Raw genomic sequence first — 22,116 nt, 5'->3', positions numbered from 1 at the left:
CAGAGAGAGAGACAGACAGAGAGAGAGACTGACAGACAGACAGACAGACAGACAGAGAGAGAGACAGACAGACAGAGAGACAGAGAGACAGAGAGACAGACAGAGAGACAGACAGCTCCCTGCCTGGCAGACACAGTATGGCATGTTTCAGCAGAGAGGAGACGAGTACAGGGCAGCATGGTGCGAGCTCGACCACCTACAGCTCAACGTGTCAAAGACCAAGGAGCTGGTAGTGGACACAACACAGCGAACCCGTCTGTGGAGGAGTAACACACTGGACTGGAAGAACACTGAAGCTGTCTCCAGGAAGGGTCAGAGCCTCTGTCTCCTGAGGAGGCTGAGATCTTTTAACATCTGTGGGACGATGCTGAGGACGTTCTACGAGTCGCTGGTGGCCAGCGCTGTCTTCTTTGCCGTTGTGTGCTGGGGCAGCGGTTTGAAGGTAGCTGAAGCCAACAGGTTAAGCAGACTTGTTCATTAGGCCGGTGATGTTGTGGGGTGCAGGTGGACTCGCTGACTGTGCTGTTGGAAAGGAGGATGCTGTCTAAGGTGCAGACAGTGAGTTTCCAACCTCTATAGTGTTCAAATGTTTTTCTTCTCTTTTCATCACTCACTCTCTCGCTCACCGTTTAGGAGCTGCTGTAAAAAACAATTCCCCTGCAGGGATTAATAAAGGGTTTCTGATTCTGCTCTGTCCCTCACTGTAGACAGGAGGAACTACAAATTACAAAAGTACTACAAATACTCCGAATACAAACACCAGAAAACGTGTCTGTTATGAAATCTTCACAGGAAATGATCTGCTCCAAACTTCCTGCACTTATTGTTTCACAGTTTGTTCATCAGCTGTTCTCTTACATAATATAAAAATGAAAGTATGACGTCAGTCAGTCAGGGCTCATTTAAAGGTGCAGCGGGTAGCATGTGGTGACATTTAGTGGTGAAGTTGGAAATTGTAACCAACTGAATACCGCTTGCCTCACCCTCCTGTTCAAAGCATGAAGGCTGTGTGCTCTGTAGGAACACAGCAGCGTTCCACACGGAGCTTTAATGGAACAGCTTGAAGACGTTCAGACCTCAGAGCTTTATTGCAGAAATACATTCAGTGTGTTCAGAACAACAAGAGAAATAAATACACACATCAAATCACAGACCTACAGACCCTGTGACACCTTAACCATAAATCACAACATTATAAAAAGAAATAGTCGTTTTATCCTTTGCCTCTGTCTGTCTGTCTGTCTGTCTGTCTCTCTGTCTGTCTCTCTGTCTGCCTGTCTGTCTGTTTGTCTGCCTGTCTGCCTGTCTGTCTGCCTGCCTGTCTGTCTCTCTGTCTGCCTGTCTGTCTGTCTGTCTGTCTCTCTGTCTGTTTGTCTGCCTGTCTGCCTGTCTGTCTGTCTGTCTGTCTGTCTCTCTGTCTGCCTGTCTGTCTGTCTCCCTGTCTGCCTGTCTGTCTGTCTGTCTGTCTGCTGACAGTCTGTTGTCCTGAATCTGACTCTCTGTCATTGCATCAAATCAAATATAATTATAATTCATATATAATCACACAGCGTGTCACTACATTCATGTGTAATGTGCCGTCCTATGCCCCGCCTCTTTTTTCTCTGTGCTGTCCAATCACAGTTGGAGCACAGAGCAAAGGGGCGGGACTTATGAAAGGTCAATTGATTGATTTATCATGTAAATCAGACGCTCGTCAGTATTTTAAAGCTGTTGCAGTATTTTTACAGCGCAGTACATTAACTAGAAGTCTTCCTGTACTAACTAGTTTATTTTAAAGGGGCAGTCCAACATTTTAGGAGCCAGCTGAAAAGATGGATTTCAGTTTGAGCCTGAATCCAACCAAAGTTATGTTTAGCCTAGCTTAGCACAAAGACTGGAAGTGAGGGGAAACTGCTAGCCAAGCTCCAACAAAAGTATAAAAAGTACACCTTCCAACAATCAGTGGTGGATGTTACAAAGTACTGTACTCGAGTACTGTACTAAAGTACAATTTGAGGTACTTGTACTTTACTTGACTCTTTCCATTTATGCTTCATACGAGCGTATTAGCTAGCTAAAGATTATAGCTAGCCACATCATTTAAACGACAATCCAATAATATCATCTAAATTATTCTGCATAATTAGAACTTTACAGAGTATTTCTACACTGTTGTAATGGTACTTTTACGTACTCCTTCCACCACTGCAACAGCTCGGTTCACTTTTATTACATCACAGCATGAACAGAAGTGAACTTTGGATCCATCAAATGTCGTACTGTTCCTTTAACTACAGCAGTCCACTTTGTGTTTCACGATAATTAATCACAATTCGCAGAGTTCTAAAGCAAATCTACCAAAGCCCGCACAAACACTGTTAAACACTCTGATGTGCACTCTACTTTCATTACAGCTCCTTTGTTAGCCCGACTGCTAACATATAACCATGGAGCTAACAGAGCTAACCCTGTGCTAACAGAGCTAACCATGGAGCTAACAGAGCTAACCAAGGAGCTAACCAAGGAGCTAACAAGGAGCTAACAGAGCTAACCAAGGAGCTAACAGAGCTAACCAAGGAGCTAACAGAGCTAACAAGGAGCTAACAGAGCTAACCAAGGAGCTAACAGGGCTAACCCTGTGTTAACAGAGTTAACCCTGTGCTAACAGAGCTAACCCTGTGCTAACAGAGCTAACCAAGGAGCTAACAGAGCTAACCCTGTGCTAACAGAGCTAACCAAGGAGCTAACAGAGCTAACCCTGTGCTAACAGAGCTAACCAAGGAGCTAACAGAGTTAACCCTGTGTTAACAGAGCTAACCCTGTGCTAACAGAGCTAACCAAGGAGCTAACAGAGTTAACCCTGTGCTAACAGAGCTAACCAAGGAGCTAACAGGGCTAACCCTGTGCTAACAGAGCTAACCCTGTGTTAACAGAGTTAACCCTGTGCTAACAGAGCTAACCCTGTGCTAACAGAGTTAACCAAGGAGCTAACAGAGCTAACCCTGTGCTAACAGAGCTAACCAAGGAGCTAACAGAGCTAACCCTGTGTTAACAGAGCTAACCAAGGAGCTAACAGAGCTAACCCTGTGCTAACAGAGCTAACCCTGTGCTAACAGAGCTAAGCTGTGAGGGTCAGTAGAAACATGTCAAAGATGAATCTTTGTATTAATTTTTTGTTTTTTAAGAAGTGTGAGTCTCATGAAGCTTCAGATGTTGATCAGATGATCAAAGTGCCGACGTGTTACGCTAACTTTAAGCTCGTGCAGAATGCTCAGCGTGAACACAAAACAGTCAAATGAAACTAACTGTATCATGTCATATTTAAACTACATTATTAACGTGAAGGCAGCAGCAGCTCTGTGCACAACATGAAGCTAAAAGTCTTAAAGGGAAACGCACGCGTTAGTCTAAAGATTTTCTCTTGTTAGCGGCTTGTATTTTAAAGTGTGATCATGTGATCATGTGATCATGTGATCGGGAACTAAAGTGCTCTGCAGTACAAACTATGGCCTTCCCTTCCTGTTGGACAGACGCCTCACCTGCTGATTTGCTCGTGAAAAAGTGCAAAGAAGAAGCTGAAAAGTTGCATATCATCACAAAGGAAACACACAAACGTCGTCATGGTAACGGCAGAGGCACCAGCACGTCCACGTAGTTGACAGGGAACAGTCCCGATCGGTCGGCAAGCGTGCCCTCGTACCAGTTGGCGTCGACCTGATTGGTGAGGATGATGACGTCGCCCTCGTTAAAGTCCAGCTCGCCCTCCTGGTTCGGGTGGAAGGAGTACATCGCCCGGCAACAGGGCTGATCCAGGACCAGCTTACTGTCAGCTGGGCGAGAGACACCAAGACAGGCAGACAGACAGGCAGACAGTTTCCATGGGAACAACGTGTGTTCAGGGTTCAGTTATTAATCATAAACATCATCATAACATAATATCATCACTGTGGTGTCGTTTTTTTACCGTAACAGGAGACGGGACTGCCCGGCCTGGGTGGTAACACGGTGAACGGCTCTCCTGCCACACAAAGATGTTACATGATTAAACATTTATTAGTAATGAGGGTGAAATAATATTTTTTATGTACATAATATTCAAACAGGACAACCTGCGATGGACGGCTGGTGGTAAAACCCGATGCTACCGTTATGTTCACTTCTGATTCGGATCTTTTTGGATCTGAACCGTCGCTCCGGTTTGTTGCTGGCAGCCGTCAGCCTGTTTCCACAGAACATCTCAAACTTTATGAAACAGAAGAGGACATGCTAACATGCTAACATGCTGGTGAACACATCACACTGCTGCACGTCAGCTGGTGATGCTCTTCTCTCTGGACAGATGTGCCAGGTGCTGCAGATGGGCTCACCTTGCCTGTAGGTTGCCATGGAGACCCATCAGGATGCGATGGGCGCTACGGTGGAAGTCAAGCAGTGCGGTGACCAGAGCGGCCAGACGACTGAGCTGATCGACCTGCAGGAGGAAACATGATGACGGAAAACAATAACCAATAAATAATAATAATGTTTCTGTCCTATGAGACTCACGTCGTTCTGCAGCAGGATGAACATGCTCCTCTCTGCCAGCTCTTTGGACGTGGTGAACTTGTCCCAGGCCTGTCGGACCTCCTCTGCCGGGACTTTCCCTTTTCGTCTCCTCTTGTAGTCAAAGTCCAGACGACGACCGTTCAGCTTCTTCAGCTGGTACTGGGGAACCAATCAGAGCAAAGATCAGGGACACACACAAGGTCTAACATCTGTATTCCTGTGTTTCATCAGTGACCTGATGGACAGCGAGTGTCCTCTCACCCTGATCTCCTTCAGCTCGGTGTTATGGAGGTCCTGCAGGGGGTCGATGAAAGTGCGTTTGACGTTGACATCCAGAGTGTCCCTGGCCTGAGCAACCTGCTGCAGAGCTTCACCCACACCAGACAGAGCACCACCTGAACCACCAGAAGACCAACAACAGGACCAGCCAGAGGACCAACCAGGAAACCAACCAGTGGACCAACCAGAGGACCAACCAGGAAACCAACCAGGAAACCAACCAGAGGACCAACCAGACGACCAACAAGTAAACCAACCAGTTGACCAACCAGAGGACCAACCAGAGGACCAATCAGGAAACCAACCAGAGGACCAACCAGGAAACAAACCAGAGGACCAACCAGGAAACCAACCAGACGACCAACCAGGAAACCAACCAGAGGACCAACCAGAGGACCAATCAGGAAACGAACCAGAGGACCAATCAGGAAACGAACCAGAGAACCAACCAGAGTACCAACCAGGAAACCAACCAGAGGACCAATCAGGAAACGAACCAGAGAACCAACCAGAGGACAAACCAGAGGACCAATGAGGACATGAAGCAGGAAAGGAATCAGAACATAAAAAGAAAAAAAATATTATTACCCGTTTCATATTTAATGTATTCATGTTTAATGTCATCTTTCCCTCCATTTATTCATTCACCATGGAAACAGTGTTGAACCTGACATCGTACCAAATTCAGAGGCGGCTCCGAGCTCCTGGCCATAGTGCACCATGCAGTCTCCCAGCATGCCCTCTGTCTGCGGGTAACCCACCCACTTCCCCTGACCACGAATCCTGGACATCGTGTTGAGCATGCTCAGTCTGGCTCGTCCAGCTGTGAAAACACAAAGAAGGATCATCAGCATATCAAAGTTTATATTGTTAGAACGTTTTTTCTCCTGCTCCATGACTTTAACTGAAGCTGCTGTGATGTGTTTGAGAGCGTGGGTTTTCTCAGTACCTGGATTCGGTTGGAGGAACTCTGTAGTTTTAGAGAGAAGCTCCACCAGAAGAGAGTGAATCACTATGACACTCTGACAGACAGACAGGTGGAGAGACAGACAGACAGGTGGAAAGACAGACAGGCAGTTGGAGAGACAGACAGACAGGTGGAGAGACAGACAGGCAGGTGGAGAGACAGACAGGCAGAATGGGGTTCAGTCAGATCAAATCAAATCAGTAAAAACATCTGTTCTTGTAGTTTTTTTTACCTTCTCCATCTTCAGGAAGTCGTCGTCCATCTTTGTTCCTTCAGCTCCCATCAGCCTCTCGTTTAGCAGCTGCAGGAAGTGACATCATTATGGATTAAATATAAACATTTCACCTCTACTTGAACAATATTTTGAATCGTTCCAGAGGACCAACCAGAGGATAAACCAGAGGACCAACCAGAGTATAAACCAGAGGATAAACCAGAGGACCAACCAGAGGATAAACCAGAGGACCAACCAGAGGATAAACCAGAGGACCAACTAGAGGATAAACCAGAGGACCAACCAGAGGACCAACCAGAGGACCAACCAGATGATAAACCAGAGGACCAACCAGAGGACAAACCAGATGATAAACCAGAGGACCAACCAGAGAACTAACCAGAGGATAAACCAGAGGACCAACCAGAGAAGAAACCAGAGGACCAACCAGAGAACTAACCAGAGGACCAACCAGAGGACCAACCAGAGGACCAACTAGAGGACCAACCAGAGGACCAACCAGAGGATAAACCAGAGAACCAACCAGAGGATAAACCAGAGGACCAACCAGAGAACCAACCAGAGGACCAACCAGAGCACCAACCAGAGGACCAACCAGAGGATAAACCAGAGGACCAACCAGAGGACCAACCAAAGGACAAACCAGAGGACCAACCAGAGGACCAACCAGGAGACCAACCAGAGGACAAATCAGAGGACCAACCAGAGGATAAACCAGAGGACCAACCAGAGGACCAACCAGAGAGCAACCAGAGGACCAACCAGAGGATAAACCACTTTTACTTCTACTAATTACTAACGCAGTATTTTTATAGTGTGAATACTTTGACTTGAGTAAATGATCCTAATTCATGTTTTCACTTTTCACGGACACTCTTTGTCGAAATCTGAAACAAATGATAAATGATGAAGTGGCAATACTTAGTTACTTTGGTTTGTAATGGGGTATTTTTATTTGTTCTTTAGTGCTGGCTGGCTAACAGCAGCAGTTTGGTGGTCACTGTGAAGGCGTTCTCTCAGAGGTTCTCTCAGCAGGCCAACACTCCTGCTGACCTGTGCAGTACTGTAGCAGTACTGTAGTAGTACTGTAGTACTATGTGAGCTATGGTCACAGTATCAGGAGTACTGAAGTAAAAGAACTGATTCAATAAACGTGCAGTTTACTTATAAAATATTCAACAGTATATGAAGTACTCTGACTGGTGACACTATGGAGTACTTTTAGTATTTTTACTTTGTGTATTTCAAATGTATTTCAGTACTTCATGTAATATTGTCTCAGCTCTAACAAACAACATGCCAGTACTGTGAAGTATTGTAGTAGTATTCACAGTATAGTGTAGTACAGTGGTGACAGTATCAGGAGTAGTGATGGAAGTACTTGCAGTAGTTGTAGTACTTGTAGTGAGATCCGTATAGTAGCTGCTGGTAGTACTGATAGTAGTATTGCAGTAGTACACACAGTTCAGACCTCAGGTCAGTTTCAGGTCTGCAGATTAAAACATGAATCACGTGATTAAATCAAAGACTTGATGATCGGATCGGATCCCGGTCTGGTCCGGGTCTGGGTAGACCTGCAGGCCTCGTGTCGCAGTAAAACACCGGAGCGTACACCGACACGTTAACGAGCCCCGCTCCTCCGGTAGATTCAATAAATCACCAGACCGGTTTAGCCCGGCTCGGCCCGGTTCGTCCCGGTTACCTGGCTGGCTTTGTGGAGCTGCTTCTTCATCCCGGAGACGGACATCTTCACCAGCCGGCCGGGATCATCCCGTCTGAGACGCTCCTTTCCCCGCAGAGAGTCACTGCACCGAGCCGCTCCGGGACCTGGTTCCTCCAGCCCGACATTAATATAAACGTTTAAAGAACGTTTAAAGAACGTTTATCATAAGCACGGTTATTAATGTGTCTCTAAAACATTTTAAAATCTAAAATCTTTTTTATTATTATTTGTGTGTGTGTGTTATTGTTTATTTATTGGCTGATGCCTTCAGGTGTCAGCAGAAATGTAGGATGTGTGAGGTGAGACCACGTGAACGGATAAAAAGCTGTTTTTATTTATTTATATTTATAAAATTAAAATTCATTTTAATTTTATATTATTATATTGTATTTGAACTCATCTGCATTTAATAATCAAGAGTTCAAAGAGTCATAAATTCACATTATTCATCTATATATATATGATATCTACCTGACTGCTGTGCAACCACACACACACACACACACTCATTCTGCACTTATGCAGCTCTTGTGTATTTTGTAACGTCGTCCAGTCTGCAGCATGTTTCAGTGTTTTTATATTTCATGTGGCACCGTTTCACTGTCCGTGCTCATGTGACCTGACTTGAGTAAATCCTCGCTGACAGAAGCGCTGTGTGTGTTGAAGGTGCGTTGTGGTCACTGTTAGTTTGTGCATTTGTATGAAGACACAGACGTTCTTCACAGTTTGATACTTTAATACTTCATGTTGATAAATGAGATCAAATGTTTTGTTATAAAGTCAAAACATAATGTGAATAACTGACGTTTAAAAAAGACAAACGTTAACACAAACATTCGCAGGTCATTGTGACTTTATGTTTGGATTCTTAATTATTCTGTTAATGAATTATTTAATGTACAAAACAATGAAAAACATCAAGCACAGCACTTCTGTCTTCTAATTAATCAATGACTGAATGAATCATACAAACGACATCATGTGTCAGGAAACACCAACATCATACGCTGACATGGCTGTGATGTCATCACACACCAGTCAGCCAATCAGCTGTCTCTCATTTCCCAGCGACCACAGACAGCTGGTCTCTGATGCGTCCCAGTCCGTCCAGTATGGTGTCCAGAGACTCTCTGCTGAGCTCCACCGTCACCGTGGAAACAGAGTCGCTGCCCACCGACGGGTCGTCCATCTGGAAACAGAACAAACATCAGAGTAATCGAACGTTGTCTGAATGTTAGTTATTGGTTTGACCGGTGGTTCCGGTCTGTTTTCACCTTGAGCTGAACCAGGCAGGTCGGGACGGACATCCGACTGACCGAGTCTGAACCGGTCACCATGTCGACTCTCCAGTCCAACTCCTTCAACTGTGGGAGAGAGACTACACACACACACACACACACACACACACACACACACACACAGTTAGTTTAAAGCTGAACACACACACACACACACACACACACAGTTAGTTTAAAGCTGAACACACACACACACACATACACAACAGTGAGTGAAAGCTGTAAACACACACAACCACCACACAGTTAGTTTAAAGACTGAACACACACACACACACACACACACAGTAGTTTAAAGCTGGAACACACACACACACACACACACACAGTTAGTTTAAGCTGAAACACACACCCACACACACACACAGTTAGTTTAAAGCTGAACACACACACAACACACACACACCACAGTTAGTTTAAAGCTGAAACCACCACACACACACACACACAGTTAGTTTAAGCTGCAACACCACCCACCACACCACACACACACCCCACATCACACACACACACACCACACAGTTTTTAAACAACACACACACACACACACACAGTTAGTTTAAAGCTGAAAACCACACAACACACACACACCACACACACACACACCGTGTTAAAGTTGAACACACACACACACACACACACAGTTAGTTTAAACGTAACACCCACAAAACACAAACATAGTTTAAGCTGCAACACAAACACACACACATACACACACTAGCATGGAGTGGATAAAAATGTGGTTTTGGACTCACTCTGATCCTGGAGCTTCTGTCCTCCATGTTGGACTGAAAAAAGATCAGAGAGAAGTGTGATGTCATTAGTCTGTAGTGACATCATATTTAGACATCCAATAGGAAGAATTCATTTATGTAATTTATGAAGAACTTCCTTGAGGAGTTTCAACCTACAAGAGACTGTTCTACTGTAGATACAGTTTTTATGGCTATACTGTTCTCCTGTAGGATCAGTTTATGGGCTCTGAACCTGTTCTACCTGCAGGATCACAGTTTTATGGGCTCTGACCTGTTCTCCTGCAGGTAGTTTTATGGGTCGACCTGTTTCTCTGAGGATCAGTTTTATGGTTGACCTGTTCTCCTGACGGATCAGTTTTCTGGGTCTGACCTGTTTTCCGCAGGATAGTTTATGGGCTCTGACCTGTTCCCTGAGGATCCGTTTTATGGGCTCTGACACTGTTCCCTGCAGGATCAGTTTTATGGCTCTGACCTGTTTCTCCTGCAGATCAGTTTTATGGGCTTTGACCTGTCTTCTGCCGGTCCAGTTTTATGGGCTCTGACCTGTTCTCCCTTGACAGGATCAAGTTTTATGGGCTCTGACCTGTTTTCCTGCGGATACAGTTTTTATGGGCTCTGTTTCTCCTGCAGGATCACCGTTTTATGGCTCTACCTGTTCCCTGCAGATCAGTTTTCAGGGTTGACCTGTTCTCCTGCAGGATCCGTTTATGGGCTCTGACCTGTTCTCCTGCGATCCGTTTTATGGGCTCTGACCTGTCTTGTAGGTCAGTTTTTGGGCTCTGACCCGCTTCCCTGCAGGATCCAGTTTTATGGGCTCTGCCTGTTCCTGCAGGATCACAGTTTTATGGTCTTGACTGTTCACCTGCAGGATCACCAGTTTTATGGGCTCTGACCTGTTCTCCAGCAGGATCGTTTTTATGGGCTCTGACCTGTTCTCTGCAGGATCACAGTTTTATGGGCTCTGACCTGTTCTCTGCAGGACAGTTTTTATGGGCTCTGAACTGTTTCTGTAGGTCAGTTTTATGGGCTCTGACTGTTCTCCTTAGGTTCAGTTTTATGGGCTCTGACTGTTCTCCTGCAGGATCAGTTTTATGGGCTCTGACCTGTTCACATGTAGGATCGTTTATGGTCTTGACCTGTTCTCCTGCAGGATCAGTTTTATGGGCTCTGGACCTGTTTCCTGCAGGATCAGTTTATGGGTCTTGACTGTTCTCCTGCAGGATCAGTTTTATGGGCTCTGACCTGTTCTCCTGTAGGTTCAGTTTTTGGGCTCTGACCTGTTCTCCTGCAGGATCACAGTTTTATGGGTCTGACCTGTTCACCTGCAGGATCACAGTTTATGGGCTCTGACCTGTTTCCCTGAGGATCACAGTTTTATGGGCTCTGACCTGTTTCACTGCAGGATCACGTTTTAGGGTCTGACCTGTTCACCTGCAGGATCACAGTTTATGGCTCTGACTGTTCCTGCAGGAACTGTTTTTATTCTGACCTGTTCTCCTGCAGGATCAGTTTTATGGGCTCTGACCTGTTCTCCTGCAGGATCAGTTTTATGGGCTCTGACGTTGCACCTGTAGGTTAAGTTTATGGGCTCTGACTCTGTTCTCTGCAGGATCAGTTTATGGGCTGATCTCGACCGTTCACCTGCAGGATCACAGTTTTATTGGCTCTGAACCGTTCACTGCGGTACAGTTTTATGGGCTCTGACTGTTCCTGCAGATACAGTTTTATGGGCTCGACTGTTCACCTCAGGATCACAGTTTTATGGGCTCTGACCTGTTCTCCTGCAGGATCAGTTTTATGGGCTCTGACCTGTTCTCCTGCAGGATCAGTTTTATGGGCTCTGACCTGTTCTCCTGCAGGATCAGTTTTATGGGCTCTGACCTGTTCTCCTGTAGGTTCAGTTTTATGGGCTCTGACCTGTTCTCCTGCAGGATCACAGTTTTATGGGCTCTGACCTGTTCACCTGCAGGATCACAGTTTTATGGGCTCTGACCTGTTCTCCTGCAGGATCACAGTTTTATGGGCTCTGACCTGTTCTCCTGCAGGATCAGTTTTATGGGCTCTGACCTGTTCTCCTGCAGGATCAGTTTTATGGGCTCTGACCTGTTCACCTGTAGGATCAGTTTTATGGGCTCTGACCTGTTCTCCTGCAGGATCAGTTTTATGGGTTCTGATCTGTTCTCCTGCAGGATCAGTTTTATGGGCTCTGACCTGTTCACCTGCAGGATCAGTTTTATGGGCTCTGACCTGTTCACCTGTAGGTTCAGTTTTATGGGCTCTGACCTGTTCTCCAGCAGGATCTTGGTGATCAGGTTCTTCAGACTGGAGTGGAAGGATTCGGGGAAGAGGTCGAGGATCTGGTCCGGAGAGCTGAGGTTGTAGAAGACGACGTGATGCGACAGCACGTGGAGAGAGTGGACGAGCTGGTGGGAAGGTCCACAGGTTTGACTGTGTTTATAATAATTCATATGTTTCATATATTCTATCATCCAGGTGTGTGTGTGTGTGTGTGTGTGTGTTACCTGTGCAGCCTGAGCTGCAGCGATGCTGAACGTGGCCGCTGTGCTCTCCGTCAGCCGTCGACTCAACCCTCTGTGACTCTGGACACAAACGTCTCGCACGGCGTCTTTAGACGGAGCCTCAGGAGACAATGACAACAAGAAGGTGAGCAGCTGATGGACGAGGACGTTTTATTTCTAATGAACCTTCACATTAAATAAATCATCGCCACAGAGCTTAAACAGGACAGACTTCATAGACCATGATGCATTGCTGCAGATCAAACCTCAAACATCGACAGCAGGTGACTGAACATGAAGTAATCTGACTACTCTGATGAAGTGAATGCACTATTTAACTTGTACTCGAGTATTTTCATTTGTACTTTTCCTGCACACTGTGAGTACACACAGTGTTTTCTGACGTCACATTTTTAATCTTCAGCGTCATCAAACTACAAACACGTTCATCACAGATTCTATATTTCATGCAGGGTCGGACTCCGGGTCAGATTCTGGGTCGGTACCTTCAGGAGAAGCTGTAAGCTGGTGAAATGCTCGTCCGAGACAGCAGCAGCCATGTTGGCATGTGACGTTAGGCGGCGGTCACGTGAAGGAGGGCGCAACTGCTCATGGGAAACGTAGTCCACCGGAGAAACGCCGTCAGGAAGCTGCAAAAACCACGTGACGCCAAATAAATTTTATTTAAATAAAAATATATAAGATGATGTTTAATGAAACGTGTATAAAAATATTAAAATGCTTTGAATCACACAGTCTGTCTGTATTTTTATTCATATGTAACGGAGTAACGGAGTAACGGAGTAACGGAGTTTCTGTCTCTGTCGTCCAGCAGGTTCTCGTGGATCGTGGCTGCTGCTGTGGTCCTGCATGACGTCCACTACACATATTACTACTGTCATTATTGCTGCCATATCTATTACTGTAATCATTTTATCAGTCATTGTAATTCATTGTCATTTTATCAGTCATTGTAATTGTACAATATGTTTGTGTTGATTTGTTCTGTACACTGACATCTATTGCACGTCTGTCCGTCCTGGGAGAGGGATCCCTCCTCTGTGGCTCTTCCTGAGGTTTCTTCCACCTTTTTTCCCTGTTAAAGGTTTTTGTGGGCAAGTTTTTCCTCACTGGAACCGAGGGTCTAAGGACAGAGGGTGTCACTCCCTGTACAGATTGGAAAGCCTCAGAGGAAAATGGACTTTGTGACTTTGGGCTGTACAAATAAAACCTGATCTGAAAATTTGAAATTAAATCTATGCCTGGTCAATTATGGCAGAAAAAGCTGCAACAGCGCCTTTTATTGGCGCAGTGGTTGGTGTGGGTACTGCACAGAGAAAAGTGTGTGTGTGTTCAGTGTGTGCGTCCATGTAGACGTTGTGTGTGAGGGTTCTGTGATGAACATCGTATCCTCGTATCTTCAGCTAGATTCAGGCTCACACACACACACACACACACACACACACACAGTTTGTTTGTTTATTGATGACGTGTAAAACTTTGACATTCATGTAAACACAAAACACACACACACTTGTGTACTCACACGTACACAAAGATAAGCGTGTGTGTGTGTGTCTGTCCTCAGTACGGTGGGAGGACTGTGATCCCGTCCATGTCCGGCTCCACAGAGTGGACGCTGACGTCTCCCAGACCCTGAAGGACACAAACACAGCCGTCACCACGGGAACCACGGGATGCCATTACTGAGAGTTCTTTGAATTCTGATGTTTTAGGAATCATTGTGCAGATAACGAGGCTCGCCGCGGAGGAACCTGACGAACCCAGAAGAAGACGAGCTCGTCGTTAACATGTCACTGATGAATAATTAAGACATTCTGTCTGTGCTCACCTCCGTGTCGCGGAGCACCTTCAGCACCTCCGCCCTCTGTCCAGGCTCTCGGGTCAGCAGGTACAGGAAGCCTCCACCTCCGGCTCCAGCCAGGCTCTGACCCAGGACCAGCGGCCTCAGGGCCTCCATCATGGCCCTCACCGAGGCCGGCTCACAGCCAGGAGCCATCAGCTTCTTCTGCTGCCATGACCGGTCCAGACACAGACCCAGACCAGACAGAGAACCTGGGCCAGGATGAGGATGATTGGAACAAGGCATTCTGGGAAATGTAGGCAGTGATTGAAGTTGAAGGTCTCACCGTCTAAACAGGCTGCAGCACAGGCCTCAGAGTTCAACACCAGCTGCTGCACGTTCTGCACCATGGAGGGGACCCGGCTGTACCAGCTACGGACCACGTCCTGCACACAGACCAGCAGCACCATCAGAACCTCCAGGCAGGCAGACAGACAGGCAGACAGGCAGGCAGACAGACAGGCAGGTTGCGAGCCAGTCGGGTCTTTCCGGTGTAAACCAATAGGAGGTGGCGCTCCAGTGAAAGCAGGAAGTGGTCCGGAGGACTGAGACGTTCCACCTCCACCTGCAGGGGCAGAGACGCTTTGGAACGACCCACCTTGACTCCGCCCACCAGACCTCCCACCTGATCCTGCCAGCCTCCACCTGCAGGAGTTCAGTCCAATCAGAGAGAAGCAGCAGACAGTGGACAGACTGTGCAGACAGGAAGTACCTGTGGTGAGGATCTGCTCCAGGTGGAGGACGCCGTGGATCAGAGAGTCCGTGTCGTAGGTCTGACCGGTACACCTGTACACTGCAGCCAACAGCGCCCCCGCCAGGATGCTGCTGGTACCTGCAGGACGACAGCCAATCAACGCTGACCTCCTGAAAACATTGAACAACTTCCTGTTCCTGTTTCTCACCCAGTCCAGAGCCGGTGGGCAGCGCCGACCAGCTGTGAAGCTCCACCCCTCCTCCCCACCGCCGCATCAGCTGATCCCCCAGAGGATGCTGGGAGGACAGAGACACCAGACCGCTGCACACACACACAGCCTTCAGCAGAGCTCCTGTAACACACACACACACACAGTGAACACACACACACACACACACAGTGAACACACACACACAAAGTGAACACACACACACACACACACACACACAGTGAACACACACACACACACACACACAGTGAACACACACACAAAGAGAACACACACACACACACACACACAGTGAACACACACACACACACACACACACACACACACACACACACACTCCTCTTACCGGGCGCGTGCGGCTGACAGTAGTCTCTGAGGTCATCCAGGCTGTGGCACACCGTCTCCGTGGAGACGGCGCTGTCCCGCCCTGCAGTGTGGCTGACCAGCAGGAGGCGGGGCTCTCTGGTTCGACGTGCCTTGGCACCAATAGGACGCTTCCCATCGACCTTCACGGCGACGTTGGTCACAGAGCCGCCGTGCTCGAAGGCGATGGGCGGAGTGTCGCTCCACCCGCCTGAAACACAGAGAGGCTGTTTCCTGTTTCCACCTGGAGTCAGCTGATTAACGTACTCCGTTAGTCCACTCACCTGCCAGGTCCAGTCTGGCCGGACACTCCACATCCTGCCACTCCTCGAGGGGCGGGACCTCATCCCGGCCAGTGGAGATAAACCTCTGTGATGACATCACAGCTTTTCGTAGGAGCACCTGGCCGGCGCCCTCGTAGTGCCGCGCCGCCCGAACCAGCAGGTCCGGCCTGCAGGGGGCGGTCACAGGAGAACTGCATCATGTGACCGATCAACAGGAGGACGCTGACAGACGGACAGTGAGCTCACCTGCTGAGCCAATGAGCTCTCTGCGCAGCCAGCGCCTTGACTCCGCCCCTCAGGTTCCCCTCCTCCAATAGGAGATAGGCGGAGGTCCAGGCCTCGTTAGCGGCCGGCCCGCTCCTCAGACCTCCCCTCCCCCCCGCCATGCACACCAACACGTCAGCAATACATGAGAGGCAGCGAGCGGCCACGCCCAGCTCCACACCTGACTCCTCCCCCTGCTCGCTACTTCCTGCTGCAACTGAAAAAAAAGACGAGAAGAAGGAAGTAGACTTCATGAAACAGGAAGTCGAGTAACCATGTCTGTGATCAGGTGACAGGTGAGTCTGTCAGAGACAAAAACCAACAAGGTTTGGACACGTCAGTCCGTCCACGTCCTCGTCAGCATTTTATCAGTTCTGGTCCAGAGTGGTCTGTCGAGTCTGAACTTCACCTGGACTCCAGGGTCAAAGGTCACAGGCAGGTGTTTCTGATAATCTGGGTCTGAGTGCTGAACGTTCACGATCACCTGTTCACCTGAGAACTGATGATCTGAGTCCTGAGTCTCGTCACTGTGGTAATACTACTCGTTCTACTTGTGCTGAGGTAAAGTATCCGAGTACTTCAGGCGTGACTCACGGTTATCGAGCGTCTCCAGCAGCGCCTCCTGCTGGCCTCCGAGCACGGCCGCCCTGAAGCACGGCAGCAGGCAGATGTCTGAGCGACTCCTCAGGGCGGCGCTCACTCTCCTCCTCCCTGCTAAGAATAGTAACTCCTCCCTCCACTGCAGCTCCGCCTCCTGCTGCGTGAGTGACATCACTTCCTTAAGAGACAGCCTCCACGCCTCCCTCCACCTCCTCAGAAAGCTGCCTCTGCCGAGCAGCCAGCCCACACCTTCGTCCAAGCCAACGGCGCCTCCTCTCGGGTGGAGGACGGGGAAGAGACGAGCCTCCAGGAGGGAGCGCTGTTCTCCTCGGACCCACAACTCCTCTGGCCTGAGAGGAGGAGAGGAGGAAAGAGGAGAGAGGAGAGGAGGAGAGAGGAGAGGAGGAGAGAGGAGAGAAGAGAGGAGGAGAGAGGAGAGGAGGAAAGAGGAGAGAGGAGAGGAGGAGAGAGGAAAGAGGAGAGGAGGAAAGAGGAGAGAGGAGAGGAGGAAAGAGGAGAGGAGGAAAGAGGAGAGAGGAGAGGAGGAGAGAGGAGAGGAGGAAAGAGGAGAGAGGAGAGGAGGAGAGAGGAGAGGAGGAAAGAGGAGAGAGGAGAGGAGGAGAGAGGAAAGAGGAGAGGAGGAAAGAGGAGAGAGGAGAGGAGGAAAGAGGAGAGGAGGAAAGAGGAGAGAGGAGAGGAGGAGAGAGGAGAGGAGGAAAGAGGAGAGAAGAGAGGAGGAGAGAGGAGAGGAGGAAAGAGGAGAGAGGAGAGGAGGAGAGAGGAAAGAGGAGAGGAGGAAAGAGGAGAGAGGAGAGGAGGAAAGAGGAGAGGAGGAAAGAGGAGAGAGGAGAGGAGGAGAGAGGAGAGGAGGAAAGAGGAGAGAGGAGAGGAGGAGAGAGGAAAGAGGAGAGGAGGAAAGAGGAGAGAGGAGAGGAGGAAAGAGGAGAGGAGGAAAGAGGAGAGAGGAGAGGAGGAGAGAGGAGAGGAGGAAAGAGGAGAGAGGAGAGGAGGAGAGAGGAGAGGAGGAAAGAGGAGAGAGGAGAGGAGGAGAGAGGAGAGGAGGAAAGAGGAGAGAGGAGAGGAGGAGAGAGGAGAGGAGGAAAGAGGAGAGAGGAGAGGAGGAGAGAGGAGAGGAGGAAAGAGGAGAGAGGAGAGGAGGAGAGAGGAGAGGAGGAAAGAGAAGAGAGGAGAGGAGGAGAGAGGAGAGAGGAGAGGAGGAAAGAGGAGAGAGGAGAGAGGAGAGGAGGAGAGAGGAGAGGAGGAAAGAGGAGAGAGGAGAGGAGGAAAGAGGAGAGAGGAGGAAAGAGAAGAGAGGAGAGGAGGAGAGAGGAGAGAGGAGAGGAGGAAAGAGGAGGGAGGAGAGAGGAGAGGAGGAAAGAGGAGAGAGAAGAGAGGAGAGGAGGAGAGAGGAGAGAGGAGAGGAGGAAAGAGGAGAGAGGAGAGAAGAGAGGAGGAGAGAGGAGAGAGGAGAGAGGAGAGGAGTTAGTGTCAAACTTGATTTTAAAGGTCAAAGTTCAGCTCATGACGACTCACTGGATTCCTGTTCTGCTGTAGAAGATGCTCCATCTCTGGTTGAGGAAGGAGGCACTGCTGTCATCAGAGGAGACCTGCAGAGGAGGAGGAGGAGGAGGAGGAGGAGGAGGACAGATATAATATTTCATAATGTTTCACCTCAACACCGTGTTCATCTCTGTGATGTCACATCCTGTTTTGGACGCTTTCCGTTCTCCTTGTTTTTACGATCACGTTTTATTTTGAAAAACCGTGTGTGTGTCTAACTTCCTGTTTGATGAAGTCACCTGCAGCTGGTCGTGCGCTCCCGTCACCGTGTACACCTTCAGCTGCAGCTGCCCCAGCTCAATGCGATGCCCCTGGACGATGATGTCATCGCTCAGCTCCAGCTGTGATGTCACCGACTCGAGACCCGACAGGAAACAACCCGACGGGACGAGAAGAGGACCCTGGAGGACAGAAGGTCAAAGGTCACAACAGGGCTGAGAACTCTACTTCCTGTTTGGTGGAGAACATTTCGGACCTGTAGGTGGCAGTGTTGCACCACCGCCCCGGTTGCCACGGTAACATCTCCCTCAAGAACACTGTTGATCACTCGGCCTCCTTCGTCGACCCAGCTCTCTCTCTGAGGCGGGGGGCAGGAAACAGGAAGTCAGGCGGCGAGACATTTTAAAGAATGATGCGACAGGAACAGGAAGTGTCACCTGGATGTGAGACAGAGTGTTTGTATCCGTCCAATCACAGCTCAGACGCTCCACATGCTGCTTTCCAGACAGAGTCAGGTAGTCATAGCGACCGCCGGGGACGTACACTGTCAGAGACAGAGAGACAGGAAGTTCATCACCTGGACGCACCTGCAGGATCACGCGCGGCGGCAGACACACCCACCCACGCTGAGCGGCGTTCCTCTCAGGATCCTCCACAGCTCCGCCCGGCCGCTCCTCACTGACGCCCCCTGTGCTCCAACAGCTGAGCTGCAGCCGGCTCGCTGCTCGCTCACAAACTGATCCTGAGTCAGATCTGAGCAGAGACACTTCAGCACGTCCAGGAACAACGAGATCTGAGGCAGTAATAGATTACTCTTAATAATGAGTAACATTACTGTCAGCTGAGCATACGTGATCAGACAGACAGACGGGCAGAAGGACAGACAGGTACCTGGAGGGGTGGAGCTCCAGAGTCCAGGCCCAGGTAGGTGCAGCCGTCTAGAGGAGGACTGACGTGAGCCTGAAGCAGCTTTTCTGATACAGACCTGCTGAAGAAGACCGGCCCTGACACCTGCAGACAGACAGACAGGTAGAGAGACAGACAGGTAGACAGACAGACAGGTTACATCAGGACAGATGTTCACCACAGAGAGAGAGAGGAGGACGCACCAGCGGCACTTTCCCATCAGGCATCACTGCTTGTTGAATCTGCTCCTTGGTTCCCTTGTAGATGATGTCTCTGACCTGACCCTGACAGACGAAACAAACGCACCTCAGTGTGAGTGTCAGGTGTCACACTGAGAGGTAAACACGGAGTTTAAACAAAAAGGCAGCACCTGTTGGTCGGGCAGGTAGACCCCGTGATTGGCTGCGTAGGAGACATCGCCGGGTAACGCCAAAACCCGAACACCAGAGAAACCTTCCCACGACAAAACTAACACACACACACACACACACACACACACACACACACACACACACACACACACACACAGCAGAAGGTTACAACAACTCAGCGACCATTTCAACAGAAAATACTTGATTCTGATTGGTTGGAAGGATCGGTGGATTTCCTCTGTTGGTTGGCCGGGCTCAGCCTTAGATAGCGAGAGAGTGAGGAGATCCAGAAGGACCCCGGGTCAGAACCAGAACCTGCTGCAGGATTACATATGTCATCTGACCCGGGAAGTCCTCTGAAGGAGCTGAAAGATGTTACTGGGCAGAGGGACGTCTGGAATATCCTGTTCAAATCGCTGCGACCTGACACCTGCCAGCCAATCAGAAAGAAGTATTGTCACAGTTTCTAAATGAGGGAGTGATGATCAAACCGAAGTCAGGAGGGACGGTGAGGATGGTGTCGGTGCTGCAGACCCAAACACCAGGAGGAGAGCCGGGACAGATCTGAGGCAGAGAACAAAACGTCTCAGTAACGAACGTTTGCTTAATGTCTGTGATGAAGCTGCTCTGTCCCCGTCATCGTCACCTGGTTACTGAGCAGGTCCAGCAGCAGGTCCAGACAGCACACCGGAGCCTGGACTCTCTGATTGGCTCTCTCTACAGGCAGCCAGCAGAAGGCTCTGCTGCAGGAGCTCCACGGGAAGTCCCGCCCCTGCATGAGGAAAACACAACATCTGTGAGACTGAAGACAACATCTGTGAGACTGAAGACAACATCTGTAGGACTGAAGACAACATCTGTGAGAACTGAAGACAACATCTGTGAGACTGAAGACAACATGTTGATGGACTCACGGTGTGGAGGAGGAGGATGTGAGCATCATCCAGGACGTCAGCTGTCACCACCTGATGAGACACATGACAGGAAGTAGAACTTTAGTGTGCTGAAAGTACTCGTTAGTCGTACTCTAACGAGTACTCTCAGGTGTGAACTGTCAGGTGTGAACTCTCAGGTGTGAACTCTCAGGTGTGAACTCTCAGGTGTGAACTCACCGTGTGTCCGGCTCTGTTGCTCAGGTGTTCAGCAGCGACCAGCAGAGCGTTCAGCGTCGCCCCCCCGCTGCCCAGCGGCTCCTGGCGGTCCTGCACCGTCAAAACCAACGCACCCTCAGAGAGAGAGCCACGCTGCTGCCGCAACTCCAGCTCTGACACACACACACACACACACACACACACACACACACAGTGTACCTTCATACTTGTCTTGTCTTACAGGTGTGTCATGTTCCTCTCAGGTTGTACTGTCTTTTTAAATGAACTGTTGGGCGTGGATATACAAACAGACTGTGACAGGTGATGTGGAGTTTATTGTGTAAATACTCAACTACAGTACTTTTTTAAAGTACTGTACCAATGAACAGTATAAATGTGTATTCCACCTGAACTCCTGAGTTAATTTTACAGATATAAAATCAAATAAAACATAAACTTTGTTTCCGTCCATCAGCGCCCCCTCAGGCCGCTCGGTGTCACTGCAGAGGTCAAAGCTCACCTTGCACTGTGACAGGTGAAGTGACGTTTAATGCGTAAATACAAAACTAATATACAGGTGAGCTCACCTGTCTGGAAGGCGTACACGCTGTCTTTGTGTTGGCAGGTCAGGACGACCACCGTCCACCTGAAGCCGCCGCCGGACATCTTCCTCCGGCTCTCTGCTCGGTGTCGACCCGGTCCCGGTGAACTGTGATACTGTCATGTGATTGGTGCAGCTCGCCCTGCGTCATCACGCTAACAGCGTCATACCTGAAGCTGACGCTGTAGCAGCTCGTTTCACGTTAAATCAGCTGAGCACCGGACTTCTCCTTTACCGAGCACCGGACTTCTCCTTTACCGAGCACCGGACTGCTCCTTTACCGAGCACCGGCCGCTCCGCGCCGTACACAAACAGACCGCGTTTAATTTCCCCCCCTGCACCTCTCAGAGAGGCGGGAACTCTTTAACAGCTTCTTTAGCTCCGTGACGTTTGGACCCGACTGCGCGTGACTTCAAGATCTCGCGAGATCACGGGACAAAAACAAAGTTTGACGTGATTTTACTAAATAAACCCAGTTTAATAAATAAACCCAGTTTAATTAATAAACTCTGTTTAATTAACCCTGTAAGACCTGACCCATCAAAAAATAGCCAGAAAATTCTGATTTTTTGGAACTGAGATGTTTATTAACTCTTATAACAAAATCCACATTTTTTTTTTTGCTATATTATGTTGTTTATGAGATATTTTTTGTATCATATTTGATACAGTGGGCGTTTTTGGCAATTTTTTGTTTACAACAAAGTTAATTTTAGCCCCAAAAAAAGAGTTTGGTCAATAACATTTTGAAATTATAGAACATGAAC

General features: G+C 48.8%; 4 protein-coding genes across 6 annotated transcripts in view; all 4 read right to left on the bottom strand.

Moving 5' to 3' along the window:
* LOC104939845 (40S ribosomal protein S17) overlaps nt 1–2,028 on the bottom strand; it is an 11,435-nt gene extending 9,407 nt beyond the window's left edge. The window contains exon 1 of the mRNA XM_027276324.1: nt 2,015–2,028. Within this exon, the coding sequence (XP_027132125.1) occupies nt 2,015–2,028 (14 nt within the window). The remainder of the gene's footprint in view (nt 1–2,014) is intronic.
* Nucleotides 2,029–3,456: 1,428 nt separating this feature from the next.
* On the bottom strand, nt 3,457–8,023 carry LOC104937044 (endophilin-A3). Of its 2 annotated transcripts, none has more exons than XM_019261781.2 (10): nt 7,394–8,023; nt 6,006–6,074; nt 5,756–5,828; nt 5,486–5,629; nt 4,789–4,922; nt 4,528–4,686; nt 4,350–4,453; nt 4,092–4,201; nt 3,947–4,000; nt 3,457–3,812 (listed from the first exon to the last, which is right to left on the bottom strand). In XM_019261781.2, exons 2-10 carry the CDS (start codon nt 6,054–6,056, stop codon nt 3,601–3,603), a joined length of 1,041 nt encoding a protein of 346 aa, XP_019117326.1. In that variant the 5' UTR covers nt 6,057–6,074; nt 7,394–8,023; the 3' UTR covers nt 3,457–3,600. The 2 variants fall into 2 exon arrangements, with proteins under 2 accessions (XP_019117326.1, XP_010751482.1); XM_010753180.3 differs by having other exon boundaries at nt 7,711–8,023.
* Nucleotides 8,024–8,446: 423 nt separating this feature from the next.
* Nucleotides 8,447–12,941, bottom strand: commd9 (COMM domain containing 9). The gene is made up of 6 exons (XM_027276327.1): nt 12,810–12,941; nt 12,307–12,423; nt 12,068–12,207; nt 9,785–9,817; nt 9,006–9,111; nt 8,447–8,920 (listed from the first exon to the last, which is right to left on the bottom strand). The coding sequence occupies exons 1-6, from the start codon at nt 12,861–12,863 to the stop codon at nt 8,789–8,791; spliced, it is 582 nt and encodes a 193-aa protein (XP_027132128.1). The 5' UTR covers nt 12,864–12,941; the 3' UTR covers nt 8,447–8,788.
* Nucleotides 12,942–13,768: 827 nt separating this feature from the next.
* Nucleotides 13,769–21,735, bottom strand: fcsk (fucose kinase). Of its 2 annotated transcripts, none has more exons than XM_027276325.1 (23): nt 21,336–21,734; nt 20,770–20,921; nt 20,572–20,622; nt 20,304–20,429; nt 20,149–20,221; nt 19,657–19,754; nt 19,490–19,570; nt 19,272–19,391; nt 19,002–19,173; nt 18,818–18,924; nt 18,637–18,738; nt 18,401–18,562; nt 18,135–18,208; nt 16,596–16,951; nt 15,984–16,218; nt 15,738–15,904; nt 15,437–15,664; nt 15,070–15,213; nt 14,880–14,999; nt 14,630–14,812; nt 14,454–14,558; nt 14,156–14,379; nt 13,769–13,959 (listed from the first exon to the last, which is right to left on the bottom strand). In XM_027276325.1, exons 1-23 carry the CDS (start codon nt 21,412–21,414, stop codon nt 13,888–13,890), a joined length of 3,231 nt encoding a protein of 1,076 aa, XP_027132126.1. In that variant the 5' UTR covers nt 21,415–21,734; the 3' UTR covers nt 13,769–13,887. The 2 variants fall into 2 exon arrangements, with proteins under 2 accessions (XP_027132126.1, XP_027132127.1); XM_027276326.1 differs by having other exon boundaries at nt 13,941–14,078; nt 21,336–21,735.
* Between the last annotated feature and the right edge of the window lie 381 nt (nt 21,736–22,116).

Source organism: Larimichthys crocea, unplaced genomic scaffold, assembly GCF_000972845.2.
Source record: "Larimichthys crocea isolate SSNF unplaced genomic scaffold, L_crocea_2.0 scaffold334, whole genome shotgun sequence".
Taxonomy (NCBI): Eukaryota; Metazoa; Chordata; class Actinopteri; family Sciaenidae; genus Larimichthys; species Larimichthys crocea.
The sequence above is the reverse complement of the archived record's forward strand: the minus strand, read 5'-3'. Positions and strand labels throughout refer to the sequence as shown.